Here is a 15,702-nt window from a genome sequence, read left to right as displayed (position 1 = left end):
GAGTGGCCTTGAACGGTTCTATTCCAACTGTATTTTCTCTATTATTTCGTCTGTTTCCAGTCTTTTCAGAGGAAGAGCACCTTTAGGTCTCAGCACTGCCCCCTATCAGTGAGCCACGTTACTTTCTGCCTCACTGTGTGCATTTTCTCTGCGCATTTATGGCCGATTAGAAAGTCTAAATATGTCACACACTAACATTGTAAAAAGTGAAGCTCTCGATTTTCCGGTCGATCTACGTTCCTACCCTCATCTATGGTCATGAGCTTTGGGTCACGACCGAAAAAACGAGGTCGCGGATACAAGCGGCCAAAATGGGTTTTCTCCGTAGGGTGTCTGGGCTCTCCATTAGAGATAGGGTGAGAAGCTCAGTCATCCGGGAGGGACTGAGTAGAGCCACTGCTCATTCATGTCGAGAGGAGCCAATTGAGGGGGCTCGGGCATCTGGTCAGGATGCCCTAGGGTTATTCTGCCATAGTGTATATGCAGGTAAAGAGTTCGGAGAAATCTGAATTGTATCAAATATTCGTTCCCCCTGGGCGTGCCGTGGTGGTGTAGGGGTTAGCGCGACCCATATTTGGAGGCCTTGAGTCCTCGACGCGGCCGTCGCGGGTTCGACTCCCGGACCCGACGACATTTGCCGCATGTCTTCCCCCCTCTCCTTCCCTGTTTCCTGTCAGCCCACTGTCATATAAGGGACACTAGAGCCCACAAAAAGACTCCTGGAGGGGTTAAAAAAAAAAAAAAAAGTCGTTCCCCCCACTGTATGAAAGTTTGTATTTGTAATACATCGAGTGTGTATGAATTACAGTGTATGTAGACCCTACAGGTCTTACCTTCACATTCAATTTGCAGCAACACCAAACAACAGTGACAGTAGATGTTAAAAATCAGCTGATTTATTGAGGAGTGTCGGCGGTTGAGACATAAGTTAGACTTTACAGCCAGAGCTGTTTTATCAGAACAAACCCGAACTGGGAGCACAAATGCAAGATTTAATGGTAACAACATTACACAAAGACATGGCATTCTGTGTGTCGACAAAGAAGCTAATGAACTGTTGCCAACATAGTTTAAGCATAAAAGCTCTCATTCCTATAGAGTAGTGGTGCATCAGAGCTTAGATCTTGCAAAAGTTGATTTCCCTCCAAGGGTAATCAGATGTGTTTCGTTTGTGTAACTGCAGAGAAACTTATAAATCTACACCTCAAACTGTAGTTATGGGTCTGAAGAGTCAGGTTCACCAACCAGAGGAGGCAACTTTCAGCACCAGCAACAGGAAAACGGTAACCAACCAGAGACAGTAAGACATATTGTGCAACATCTGGAGGTTTGGAAGAGCAGTAACCCTTAAGAGTGTGAGATTGCATCACATAAGGCTTCAGTGTTGTTAGAAAAAGTTAATCAGAATCATAATGTTTGCAGAGTTACCATGGAGACATGTTTCAGGAGTGTGGGCATGACATGTAAAAGTAGGCATAAAGTTTAGTCCAAACAAATACTTCAAATGTAAGAGTATCCATGAGAAAATGCCGTTGGTCCAATTTCACATGCCAGCTTAAAAAAAAAAAAAAAAAAAAAACTATTATTTGAAGCCCAATAAAAACTAACCAGCCAATCAGGCGTTTACCTCTGTCACACAACAGGTCAGAGTGGGACCTCCATGGAGCTGCTGCAGCAGATTTACATCTGCGGTACCAACACAACACAGAACGTTTACAACCCACAGTCTGCAGGAGCAGCACCCTGATGGTACAAAGTGTTAGAAATGTCCTGAGGTTAAGAAATGACAAAAACACCTAATTATGCGGGCCGCTCGTTCAGAACAGCAGGAAACAAATCGAAATCAGTAAGTGCTCAATCTGCCTTCCTCACACTCGGCGTAGAGAAGTCCAAACATCAGCACATCTGTCTTAGTGCAAACCACACGTAAAAAAAGAATCAGCATCTGCTACCTTATTTAAAGGGACAGTTCAGGATTTCCAAGGTGAGCTTCCGTTAAAGGAGCGGCTGAGGTACATCAATCACCGAGTCTTTAGAACTCTACGTTAGTCCGTTCTAGCTAAACAAAGTCCAATCGGAAAACAGCCAAAGTGGCTTATATAACCAGCCTTTTATCATTCTTTAAACTTTTTACACAACCTGAGAAACATTTAAACAGGAAATAGGGGTTGGAGGCGGTGCGTCACCTATGATCATCCTGTGTGAAACACCTACGAAGAATGGGACATGCAAAGTGTTTATTTTCAGAGTAACTGTGATGTAAAAGTAAAAACGCTGTAAAACAAGCAAAAAATATTACACCAGTTGGAGTGAACATCGTTTTATTCATGAAGGCCATTGGAGGCACGTCACCCCTGACCTCCACTTCCTGTGTGAATGGCCTCCAGTTGCTAAGTAAATAACATCCCAGCGAAAAAGTGACACCTTGGCTTAAACCGCCCAGAGGTTAAAAGTTGTTGCGGGTCAGCAGGTGTCGCCCCTCGCCTCGATCCATCTCAGGCAAGCCGTCAGGGCCATCTGCTTGGATGGCCCTAACGGCCATTTGTGACTCCGCTTGGACTCCAGGAGTCACACACGGCAGGCGGGACAGCAGCCTTCCTTCTACTAAAACTCACCATCGGTGCCACCCCGACGGGATGGTGAGACAGTAGTCCAGACAGAGGACACTCCTCTGGACAGAGCAGCAGCAGGTGGAACACAATAGTGTCTCTGTGCGTGTAAACAGAGCGTTGCTTCATCTATACACACACACACACGGACAGAACTTTCTTGTCTGACACCGCAACATAAACACAGCTCAGCCGTTAGCCAGCCTGCTCCATCTAAAGATCTGCAAAACTCTTCCTTCAAGTCGTCCTGTCGTTTGTCTCGTCCTTCTGTCCAACCATAACTCAGCTAATGGGACTCCTCGTTAGCCGTCTTCGTATCAATCAGAGGAAGGCACATGAAGCTGGATTTTCTCCACGTCAGCAGTTCAAGGTGAACTGAGTAGATAACAGGAAGGCTGAATGAAGCTCAGTAACGTTTTCCAGACAGAGTTAAGGGATGGAAACTTAACTTATTGCTACCAAAAGATGCTGGAGACACTTTCAAATATCCGGTTCGACTCCGGTTCCTCTCTCTTTGTTGTGAGCCAAGAGTGACAGTCGGTGCTCTCTGTCGCAAAGTCTTCTCTCTAAAGCTAGAATCAACAAAACGGGTCAGAGATTTATGGAGATCAGTTGGACCGTTCAGAGTGAACAAATGAGTCAGAACCTTCATGTTGGAAGGTTCTGATCAGAACCTTCCAACAGAAGAAGCATCAGAGCAACAACCTCCACAGCAGACTGGGCTGGCAGATCTGCATACATTTTATACAATAGAAGCGGCCAGCAGGGGGAGCAGCGGAGTAGCACACAGGTAGCAATACTCCCTTTAGTTTGGAAACCAGGGTGAGGAAGGGCCTGGTGGGTCAGGTACCGGTACCATTTATCTCAGGCAGTAAACACAAACTGGGCCATGGCAGCATTTTACTATCAACACTTTAAGTGGTTCAAACAAAGTAAAGGTCTGATAGAGGAGGGAACGGTTTGGCATCGTTGATCTGAGGAAGAGTTGCTCTGAAAATCTCTTAGGAACCTGGAAAAGTCTTCTTGAACACTAAACACTAAAACACTTCATCAGCCTGAACGAGGCCAGACTTCTGCTTTCCAAGCACAGGAAGTCTCCTCGCGCCCGGGCCTGGTGTCCTGGCGGTTCTGATCGGCCTCAAATCAGAGAGGGGGTTCCTGCTGAGCCCTGAGCGGAGGCCCCGGTTAGAGCTGGAAGGGCCAGAGCTGATGGGGCCCATCGGCGAGCGGAGAACAGAATTCATCGGTACGATCAGAGATTGGAGGACAGGACATGATTAGATGCTGCAGGAGGATTCCTAATACTGACTAACTCTGGTCAGAGCATCAGAGCAACACATGATGGAAGACTGAAGAGGTCTCTTTCAGAGGGGGGCGCTCTCAGCCACAGCTGGCTGTTATCAGTCACAGTAAGGCAGGCAGCCAGCGTGGAGGTTGGGGGTAGTAGTGGTGGCTTTAATACTCAATCTGAGTTCAAACAGGAGCAGGAGGGGAGGTGGGGTCACGGTGGGGTGCAGGGTTACTGTCGGCATGAAGGCACTGGGTCACCCGGTTCTGTCTGCATCACCCCCTCCTCCACTCGCTCCATCACTCCAGAATCAGCTGCCTGAGGTTGTCGTGCAGGATGGTGTCCTTGACGTCGCGGAACACCAGCCGGATGTTCTCCGTGTTGATGGCCGTGGTGAAGTGGTGGTAGATCGGCTTCTGCGGCGGCTGGAGCACGCGCCGCTTCCCGCGGAAGCACTCCACCAGGAAGCCCTGCACGGCTGCCAGGCTGCCGGCATCGCCCGAGAACTTGGGGAAGTAGTCCTTGATGGAGACCTGCTTCACCTTCTCCTCCAGCAGGTCCGTCTTGTTGAGGAACAGGATGATGGAGACGTTGATGAAGGCCCTGTTGTTAACGATGGTCTCGAAGATGTTGAGCGACTCGCTGAGCCGGTTGGTCTGCCGGTCCTCCATCAGCACCTGGGGGAGGTCAGAGTGCAAACCGGGCCGTGAGTTCTCAGCTGATGGTCTGAGCCGCAACTGTGACCCGCTGGGGAACACGTGAGTGGAAACGGGAACAGGACGACCCGACAGCGGTTCTGCTTTTATCAGAGACCTTTATGTTTTGTACTGATTGGTGCCATGTGAACCACCAGGTTGGTGGTTCACATGGCAACAGACTGCCAGGTACTGAGCCAGTCATGTGATCCAGGTGAACAAGCATTGCAAAGTTACAGGATAGTAACTATACATGATCCAGATATATGGATTATATAAAACAATCGAATTAAATTCAATAATCCTTCAAGAACTTAGATGATTTCATCTTCATGCTTTTATTTCAGTGTGTTTTCTAATTTAAAGGAGGTTTTTACAGCTTCCTCTTCCTTCTTAACGTTCCTCAGCTGATCTGTTGACTGTTCAGAGCACAGCAGCAGCAGTGATAGTAGTCATGTGATGTAATGGGTGGATGTTAATTAACATTTCTGACTGTTGTTTGACTGCTAGTGTACATCTGTAGTTTTAAAATGTCTGTTTTCCACTGTTAGCATGGTTGTGATTTAATATTCAAACTAACTTAACCGTTAGCCTTTAGCCAGATTAATTCCAGATGCTATTCTGCAACAGTTCAGTTAAAACAGCATCTATGACGAAACGAATTCATGCTGATGTTCAGCTTTACTTATTCACTTGTGTTTATTTGACCTCAATAGTAAATCTGAGCTTTATTTATTCCTGTATTTTCAGAAACTACACGGCTGTAAGTCGCAGTTCCTCAGTAAAATGACCAGCGCAGTGGTCAATTAGGGAAAAATGATCATCTCTCTACAGAGTCCTGTAGAGAGATGAAGGTGTGTGTGGAGTTAGAGCTGATCTAACAGTAGCCCAGAACAATACTACTGACAGCGAAACATGGTGGTGGCAGTATGGTGGTGTGGGGCTGCTTTATAATGGATAGAATCATGAATGATGTGGTGGTCATCAGTGGTGATGTTAAAAACTCCTGGCTGGTTGTCACAGCTGTGATGTCTGCTGCTGCTGCCGACTGCAGACCTCTGAATGTGGAAAAGCTTCACCGATCAGGAGCTAACTGGACGCATTTTCCTTTAACGAGAAAAGATGGCGGGGACCTGCAGCTGCTCCCAAATCCTGGAGTAAGACACGATACCCACCTGATCGTACTCAGAGGAAGAGACGAGGAAGAGGATGGAGGTGACCGAGTCGAAGCAGTCGAACCAGCGGCGCCTCTCCGACCGCTGACCGCCAACGTCCACCATCTTGAAGGGAACTTTCTTGATCTTAAAGTTGTACTCGTGGATCCCCTTGGTGGGCTTCCTGGCCAGCAGGATGTCCTGTTGGCTGGGAAGGTAGCCCTGCAAGAAGACCGTGTGGTTCTGGTCAGGTGTCCAGAGAAACATCAATAAAGAAAAAAAAAAAACTAGCCTTAAACACAATCAGTTCAGCACCAAGATTGAGGCGTCCACTTCAGATCTAACAGCGAGTCTGTTCAGTGAGCCATGCTTTTATTGTGAAAGTCAGCTTAGAGTGGCAGTGAGTGCTTGTTAGAACAGATTTACAGACAAATTGTCTTATGTTATCTTAAATGCAAAATGTAGATATTTCATCTTTTTGTATTTTCTTAATAGTTTTGGCTTAACGGTCTGAAAGTTTTCTCTCTGCAAATGATCGTTTTTACAACTCCAGTTCACGATTGATCGATTACTAAATTAGTTAACGGTTATTTCAATAATCTACTCATCATGAGCATAAAGCTAATATTTCTACTGAAGGTCATCAGTGAGACCAGCCCACTGTCCTGTCGGCGCTATGACGACGGTCGTCACTCAGCAGGCATAAATGTTCCTGAACACGACGCGGCTGTGACTGATAACATCACACCAAACGCATTCAGACGGAGTCCATACACGTCGAAGACAAAGCCCTGTTACCATAGCTACAGGAAGATGTATGGACTTGCTTCCTATTCATTTCTAGCATCTGATGAGTCACAGGAACGTCCGGCGGCCTCAGAATCCCGTCACTGTCTGCAACGCCACCACATTAGTTTCTGCATGACTTCATCTCTAGTTCTGATTCTGCTCTGGAAACTCTGCTGATCGTTTTACACAGAAGTAAAGGTTTGGTTCCTCTATGTGGGAGAACTAAGCAGCAGCAGAGGCAACGTTCTCACTGAAACAAAGCACAGGAAGAAAGCGCTTTCACTTCTCTTTCCAATAAAACACACAAGCGTCATCACGCCCATCTGCTCCATCAGCCGTTCTGCTCGGTGGAGAGGGTTCGCGGGTGGGTGTGGGTGGGACTTACCGACTCTCCGAGCTTTTCCAAATGATCCAGGAAGTACTTGACTGACTCGCCCTGAGAAAAAAAGAGAGAGAGATAGAGATAGAGAGAGAACATCTCAGTCTGAAATGAAACAGAAAAGCCTGAAGCAGCTCTTGTCTTTACAGGACGGAAGGCTCCAGTGACTCATGGAGCCAAACTAATCACATCGCACCGTTTACCCTAAAGCAAGTAACTCTGACCGTATAATGCCAGAGGGGAGAATCCAGTCGGACCGCTGGCAGCGTATCAAGATGAGCTCAGACTAGACATGAAAAACCCCACCGTTTGTCCTAATGCAATCCTCAGAGGAAGAGTTGAAGTTTTTCTTTCTGTCTCCTCCAAAGCCACTCTGCTGCCATTTGCTACTTTCAGCCAGCGCTCACACGGTTTACGTCCAACGAGCTTCCAAAGCGACCGTGTGCTCCACTCACCAGCTGGAACTCCCGGCGCCGATCGTAAGCGTTCTGGATGCCCTCGTCGGCCCACAGGGCCCGGATGGACGGCAGGTAGTGCTGGAAGACTTTGGGCTCCACCATGCCGTGACTGTGGGCCATGGCGGATCGGGTGTCGAACGCCATCATGGTCTCCCCGTGCTGCTGGTTGGACGGGTCGCCCCACGGGATGTGAAGTTTCTCCCGCGCGTCCACCAGCACCCGGATACCTGCGGGAACGCAAGGGAAAACTTCTTAGTGATATGGAAGCAGAACCCGATTCAGTGTACTGTTGCTAAGAAACCAACATTAGGCTTTACAACCGGGATCCAGAGGTCAGCAGGGACTGTTTTTAACATCTATTAAAGTCTAAAAGATTATAAATTAGGGCAACCATTATTTTAGCAATCTTTTATTCTTTTTTTTTACTATTTTGATGATTAATTACATTTTAAAATGGCCCAATGTCGAGGTGTTGTGGTGGCGCAGGGGCAAAGCATGACACGCTTATTGAGCCCTTAGTCCTCGTGGTGGTGGTCGCAGGTTCGATTCCCAGTCTGGCGACATTTGCCACATGTCTTCCCCCTCTCTGATTACCCTGCTTCCTGTCGAACTACTTTCAAATAAAGGCAACTAGAGCCAACAAAACCTTTAAAGAAAAAAAAAGGCACAATGTGCAGTTTATTTTATACAATATTAGAAATATGCAAATAAACAATCCGATTTTTTTTTTTAATAAAAAGTATGACAATTTTTCTTTTTTTTTTACAAAATTCAAATCAGATGAGGCTAAAGCTGCTACTTGAGGAGTTCTGGGTTGAACATATTTACTGATAAGGAAGGTTTTAATGCAAAATGTATATGATACTCTGTACAGTTTTGGCTAAAGTGTTGCTCTGTGTTTTTGGTTAGGAAATGGCTTTTTTCCCCCCCCACAAAGTTTCAAGAACTTTACATCGATGCCAAGAAAAGAAGAGATGCTACTGCAAGGCGAACAGGATCCCAGACAGAAACCACAGGAACATTTTCTGGTTTTGTTCATGAATTTTATTTTAACTCAACTGGAGTCGAAGGGCAGACGTTCAGTTTTTAGTTCTGCCTGTCATTGCAGCTGATCTGATTCAAATAGTAAACTCATCCGTCTCATCAGGCGTTTGCTTTATGATGGCTTAGGTTAGTTCTTCTAATGCCTGTTCTCCAGACTCAAATCGGTAACAATGACCATCCTGCTGGTGACTCTTGCGGGACGTTGACCGGGTATTTTATCAGACTCCATGAAAAGCCCTGTGCAGAGAAGCAGAGTTTCCCCAGGTGTTTTAGAAGCCTGGCGGCCCACCAGGCTTTACTTGCTCTCCCAACAGGATAAGAATTGTTTATTCAATTATTACAGGTTTTTCTACACAGACGGGTTAAAGAGTCCCTTTGATGAAACGATTGTAAGCACAACGAGAACATCGTTTGGTCAATATGTGAACACAAGACGACTGAAAGAAGTCAGGTGTCTTTTTTTATTCATCACTTCCTGTCTTTACCGGTTTACATGCTAACAACCTCAGCTAATAAAAGTGACAAATCATGGATAAAGTGACATTTTGGACACTTTAGTTCGAATGGAACAACTGAAGTGCAAATAATTGGTATTTCATTTAATTGTTTTTTATTTTATATATATATATATATATATATATATATGCCTTTTTTAAGACTTTTTAGATGGTTTTTAAGTATTGTTGAAAATGTCTTACATCCACACATAATTACCTTGTCTTATTTTCAAATTTCTTGCCAACTTTTAACATTTTTTTTAACTAAAAAACAAAAGTAAGCCGATTAACCTTAGCGCCTTCACCACTGGGCTTAGCAGCAAGTTATCTGGAGGAAACCCTGGAGGAGAGTCCCCTAAAACTGACCCAGCTTAAAAAAAAAAAAAAAAGATCTCAAAGTATCACAAGAATCCTGACTGAAAACTCCAAACTTTGAGGTAAAACACCATGAATAATCCTGCTAACTGCAATCTGCTATACTTCAGTCACACCACATCACCCTGAACTCTGATTGAATCACGTACTCTGGGCTTATGTATCTCAGCTGCTTCACCACCACAGGTTAAAGCTGACAGCGCAGGAATAAGCCCAAATATCTTTAGTTCCTGAAGTAAACAGCTGGCCCTCGTGATCTTTCCTGTTCCTGCTTTGAACTGGAAACGGCAGCAGTGTTTCAGTGCTTTCATACACTGAGCCACCGTGAAAAGGCCTGCAGAGGCAGCGGCTCTCCTACTGTGTTCTCACTTCGACAGTGTGGGGATAAAATGCACCTAAACGCATCGCAAAGACGACGCCGGCTCCATAGTGGAATGTTTAGATGAAATTCAGGTCTTAAACCAAGCAAGTGTTAATTGATTCACATCAAGGTTGCATGGGGTCTTAAGAAGAACAACTGACATCATCATCACAGCTAACAGTGGAATTTAGGAGAGGAGGCCAAGTTTTAATAGGCCAAGCATCAAAACAGTCAGTGATAATTGGTTATTATTTGCTCAAAACGCTCAAAATACAAAGATGACGTTAGATTGTAACTATGGTAACACAATAATATATGAAGATTTTTCTTTGCACTTTTACAAAGTAAACTTGCAAGCTCCTTTAAATCTTGCACTGAAATGTTAAACAATTGAAAATATTCATATTTATCTCTACTGAAACCATTCAATCACATTTAATGCAATTACCATTACCAACAAACAAATGTTGAAAATCAGAGCTGGATGGTCTGTGTTGGCCATTGGGTATTATATGGGGCTATGCCAATACAAATTCTTCTTCCAATTCCTTTTTTTTAATCTTTAAAGTGAAGGTATTCCAAAGTTCTCAATATTCCTTAATATCTCATTTTTAAATCCAGTCTTAGTATATTTACTTGAATTGGAGCAGCCTCTCTTCATTCATAAAATTAAAAAGATGTTCAAAATATACGATCAACTACCCAAACTGAACACTATTGACCTATAAGCATATTTTTAAGCTCATTTTTACGAGTCAACAAAAACGAAATAAAACATTGTTTGGTTTAAGGCTCTAATCTGACTTAGGAAGGGGGAAGTTACGTAAACTGGTGTTTACTTTAAATGAGACACTGAGTGAGCCAACACTCAGCCTCCATCAGACAGACCGTATAGTAACTTGGTTTATTTTTCAAACATCCCAGAATGCTGGAATGATCGACTGCAGCGAAGCTTTTCTCTGACCTTTACTCAGGCTGCTGACAGTAAGAAGCCGACCAGGAGAAGGACTTGAACTCAGTTCTGGTCAACTCCCAATCATTCACCAGGCTGACCACTGATCCAACATGTTCATGTGTTTAAATGTTCAAAAATAAATTGGCAATGAAAACAGACATAATCTGGTATACAGTTTATGTCAGATTAGCTCTTTAGAAACACTGAGCTAAGAATTAACCCACCGTGAACCATTCAGCATCTGTAGCTGATGTCTGGTGTTTTTTTAAAGCTCCAATCTGCTGATATTGATTTGAGCTAATCTGAATTTATTCAAATGAGCTCAAACAAGAGCCACTTTCAATCACAGTTCAGCACTGGAAGTTTTTCTAATGTCTACAACATCCTCAGCTCTGCTTTGTTCCATTTGGAGAGAAATAAACAGGCTTTCCTACAGCGTAACATTTATTAGCGAGAAGCATTGCTACATTATAGAACTGATCAAACACAAACCTATTCAGTTTATCTCAATTAAAAGAAATTGCTTCCCCGCAGCAAAAAAAAATTAAAACTTGCTAGGAATATCAGAAAGCATTTTTTGTGCAAAAACATTCAGCTCCATGTGTAAATGTAAAGCTAGAAATGCATCAAGTCACCTCATAGGAGAAATGAATACTGAGGTGAAAAAGAGGCTACAGATTTTCCATAAGGTGGCGTTATGCAATATTGCAGTGGACGGCCCAGTTCCAGCAGGTCTGGCTAACATCATAACCACTGTGATCTAATCAGGCCTGGCACAGACAGAGAGGGCCGCGGCGCATGCTGGCTGACGGCGTAGCTGCTACTGGAATAATTGGAATTCAAATCTTAACAATTAGCATTTGTGGCGAGGTTCGACGTAATGAAGCCGTCGTCCGAACTTAAACACGTTACGCCAAAGCAGACAGAGGCCAGGACCAGCTGGTCCTTCCGGGGGAGAGGAGTCCAGAATGCACAGCAGAAATAGAAGAGAACTTTATTACCTTTAAGAAGGAGATATGGCCGAAATGATTAATCAGATTGAAATCAACTAATTTAGTAACTGGATAATACAGACAAAAAAAAAAGAGGCAATTTTGTGAAAGAGCAACAGAACAGTAATTACAATTCTGTAGCTGTAAATATGTTCCAAAAATATCTCATATTAAACACCTTCTGCTTAATAGGAGATATTAATGTAAATCAAAAAGATAAACAGATCAGTCCTACACTGTGTTGACGTCAAGTCAAGCAGAAAGAGTCGAGTTTTTCACGTTACAAGTTTTGTTTATAGCAGCAGATGCATTACTTTGCTACGAATAATGAAGCCTTCACTAAAAGAAAGATGTTTTTTCATGTTTTATTTTTTTTTTATTTTAAAAAGCAATTGAACTCTGTTTTCTAATATAGTATTAAAAAAAGCTTAAGTGGTTAAATGAAAAAACTCCAGAATGTGCAGATTTTTTTGCACCTGATTAATCGATTAAGCGTCAGAATAATCGATAACTAAAATAACTGATAGTTCAATCCCTAATAAAACCCTGATTTAATTCATAATCTGATGGAAAGTCACATTCAGTGTCCTTCAACTCTGCAAAGACAATAAATATGCTTAGAAAAACGTCAATATTTTATTAAAAGACCGACTCTCTCACTGTTGTGCTACAGCTGCTAATGTTATTGCTCTATTTGAGAATTAGGATTTTAACTGTAGCTGGTTAATTCACGCGTAGCTGAAATAGTCGAATGATTTCAAACAGCACAACCTTGAACATTCTCACTAGGCCTGTCATAACACATTTTACTGGATGATAAATTGTCCCTGAAGCTATCGCGGTAAACAACAATATTGTTGCTTTGAGACAAACTTCCAAGCAATTATAATGGCAAAGGCATAGTAACGCCAGCACCCGTCCTCAAAGATGAATAAACTTTACATTTTAGCCAACATTAAACACTGGCACTGGAAGACATTTTAAATATTCAAAATAAACAAATAAAATGAATTATGAAATCTTTGTAAACAAAACTGTCCTTCAAAACAAAGTTTTAGTTGAGACCGAAACACCAAACTTTTATCATCCAGTTTTTGGTAGACAGAGAAAAACAATAAATCATGCAAATCAAAACTATTGAACTTATTTTAAATTTTTATCATGCCATTAATGTATTTATTGTTTATTGTGACAGGCCTAATCTCCACTGCTTATTTTTCCACACTATCTATCTATCTATCTATCTATCTATCTATCTATCTATCTATCTATCTATCTATCTATCTATCTATCTATCTATCTATCTATCTATCTATCTATATTTATTACAGTAATGATACTGTAAAAGTGATATGTGATGTTTTAGGAATAGTTCCTGCAGTTCCCTTATTCACTTCAATACATATCTGTAACGTTAGCTTTAATAGTGTCAGATGAAGACAGTGGTTGAAGGCTCATCTCATCACCACCTCATGCTGGGCCTTGTCTGGTAAACTGTCAGTGTGATGGATTTTTATCATGATGAATGAAACTCATGTGATGTTCATCACCGAGCCCACACCACCTTATAAATAACTTTAGGTGACTCAGTGTGTTCTGACCCAAACGTTTCCATCAAAGCGTGTCTAGAAATAAGGGCCACCGAAATATTCACCTTTCAAACTCTATAGAGAGAAACCAGACAACCGCACTACCCAACTACATTACTGCTTTTATTTCTGTAATGTTTCTTTTCTGTTGCTACACCTGATATTCTGATGGTATTTTTTTTAGGGAGGGGGGTTAAAAGAAAGAAACTATCAAACTCTGTATATATAGGTTTACGAATGTTTTTCCTTGAAGCCCTGAGTTATCAGGTGGAGGAGATGAAGCAACCGAACAGCTGGAGAGACAAGAGAGAGCAGCGAAAATAAAACTAGGAGGACAGAGAGCGACAAGTTAGAGCTGCGTAACGGGCAAAGTAAAACTCTTAAGTAATAATGACCTCCCACACACACACACACACACACCCACACACACACACACCAAAAACAGTACAAGCATAGGGGAATAAGAAAGCACTTCCCAGTTCTCGCATACAAAGTCGGTTCATTTTAGTGCCACATCGATCTGGTTCCTGCTTCATGGCTGTCAGAGGTCAGTTTTTAGTTCATCTAGAGAGGAAGACCTGATCTGATCTGATCTGATCAGAGCTGATCTGATCTGGCGTTTACAGTAAACACGCACTTTACCACAGCAGCGCGATGTCACGCTCTTCACTCACGGCCAAGGGGCGTGTGGGACGCTAACAGGCAGCCATGAGGAACACTGGTGGTGTCAAACCATCGCAACAAAATACTTCAGGTTGAGCGTCCAGGATGGAAGTTAAAAGTTTTCTTAATGCGTACAACCTCAATGGCTCCCATCAGGGCAGCATCTACCAGCATGGGCGTTTCTTGGTTGCCTGAGCAGCTCAGCAGCCCGGGGATGGCAGCCTCTCCACCACACAGTATCCCAATCAGTGCAGCTAGCGTGGCTCAAAGTTCCCACACAACACCCCGCCGCCACGGCGAGCACAGCACACTCCTCAACTAGCCACGTTCACCACATTAAGCGCAACTTCGCAGAGCAGCCTTACCTTTAATAACATTACTAAAAATCGTGGCTCTGAATTCTTCTTTGGCCTTCTGATCGAAGTCCTCCCCATGGATAATGCGCATCTGTTTGAGGAAGGTGGACTTGCCGCTCTCTCCCGCTCCGAGTAGTAAGATCTTTACTAACCTCTTAACGTAAGTCTTATCTTGATGAATACGCTTATTTATCTCCCTCGACTTCCGCAGTTGCTCTGCCTCCTCGTTCGTTAGGAAACAGCTAGGAAAACATAACGATAAAAGGGAGCGGGACGGCAGGAAGTCCGCCATCTTTGAAACAACTTCATCGATAGTGTGTGAGTTGGTGAGAAGAGCTGAGCTCAGCCCGGACCGCTGCTGCTGCGTTCACGTGTAGTCCGATTTCGACACTCCCCAGCGTACAGACAGAGAGGAAACAATTGTTCAAATTCACCAAAGCGGAAAAAAATGAAGAGGCCACTTAAAATGATCAATTTCTCTGACCTTACTTTTTATATGTATGTATTTGACTAAAATGAACATTGTTCTTTTATTCTATGAACTGCTGACAACATGGCTTTGAAATTCCGAGCAAAAATTTTAAAACAACAATAACTCAGGAAGGGTTCAGAAATCAACATTTGGTGGAGTAACAATGAGGTTTTCAATGGGGTTCAGCGCAGTGGTAGGTACATATAAAACCGATGATGCTTAGTTCATAAAACAAACAAACAAATACATAAAAATAAAACAGACTCTCTTTGAACGCAGCGCAATGTGGTGTGTGTCGCGTGAGCGCGCTCCAGCATCAATGTTTGGGTGGGTCATCTGACATTACAAGCCATTTTAGAATAAGAGTTTTTCTAGTTTAATTTAGAGAAGTTTCTGCATATATTAAACAGAATTATTCAATAAGCGGACATTTTTACTCATATGAATTATTTTATCGGTAATAATTCACTACTGCTATTTGTCATACAAAATATGGCAATATTTGAATGAATGAATGAATGAATGAATTTCTTCATTCGTTAAAGGAACAGAGTCACAGTGATTCAAACATTTTAGAGATTTGAATTCAGTAACTTTATTTTTTTAAAGCTACAGCAGATTCAACAAAAATGATTTTGAATCAGCAGGCTGAACATTTTTGATTTATGAATGAAATAAGTAAGCAGAGAGAGTGATGATAACTCAGTAATTCTACTGATGTCTTTTGGAGTGCAGGTGGCTCTCCTGGAGAAAGTCTTTGTCGCGTCGGCCATCTTCTGTGGTACAATATGGCGCAGCAGCAGCTTCTCTACAGCTGAGAGGAAGCTGTATAGACATGATAGGAATGTCCAACCAATCATCATACCGGTCAGGAAGGGTTCTGTGTCTCAGAGATGAATGTGTTTTGGTCCAAAATGTTCAAATCAACCCCAGAACAAAAGCCAAACACCTTGTGAAGCTGCTGGCTGAAGCTGATGAGACAATGTCATCATCCACAGTGAAACATGTGCTGTACCAACATGGGTT

The 15,702-nt window shown here is 43.0% G+C and overlaps 1 protein-coding gene across 1 annotated transcript; it reads right to left on the bottom strand.

Annotated features, from left to right (window-relative positions):
• Positions 1-878: 878 nt before the first annotated feature.
• gna13b (guanine nucleotide binding protein (G protein), alpha 13b) lies at positions 879-14,555 on the bottom strand. The gene is made up of 5 exons (XM_032588116.1): positions 14,214-14,555; positions 7,370-7,599; positions 6,921-6,971; positions 5,768-5,968; positions 879-4,574 (listed from the first exon to the last, which is right to left on the bottom strand). The coding sequence occupies exons 1-5, from the start codon at positions 14,494-14,496 to the stop codon at positions 4,197-4,199; spliced, it is 1,143 nt and encodes a 380-aa protein (XP_032444007.1). The 5' UTR covers positions 14,497-14,555; the 3' UTR covers positions 879-4,196.
• Positions 14,556-15,702: the final 1,147 nt, after the last annotated feature.

Source organism: Xiphophorus hellerii, chromosome 16 (assembly GCF_003331165.1).
Source record: "Xiphophorus hellerii strain 12219 chromosome 16, Xiphophorus_hellerii-4.1, whole genome shotgun sequence".
NCBI lineage: Eukaryota > Metazoa > Chordata > Actinopteri > Cyprinodontiformes > Poeciliidae > Xiphophorus > Xiphophorus hellerii.
The sequence above is the reverse complement of the archived record's forward strand: the minus strand, read 5'-3'. Positions and strand labels throughout refer to the sequence as shown.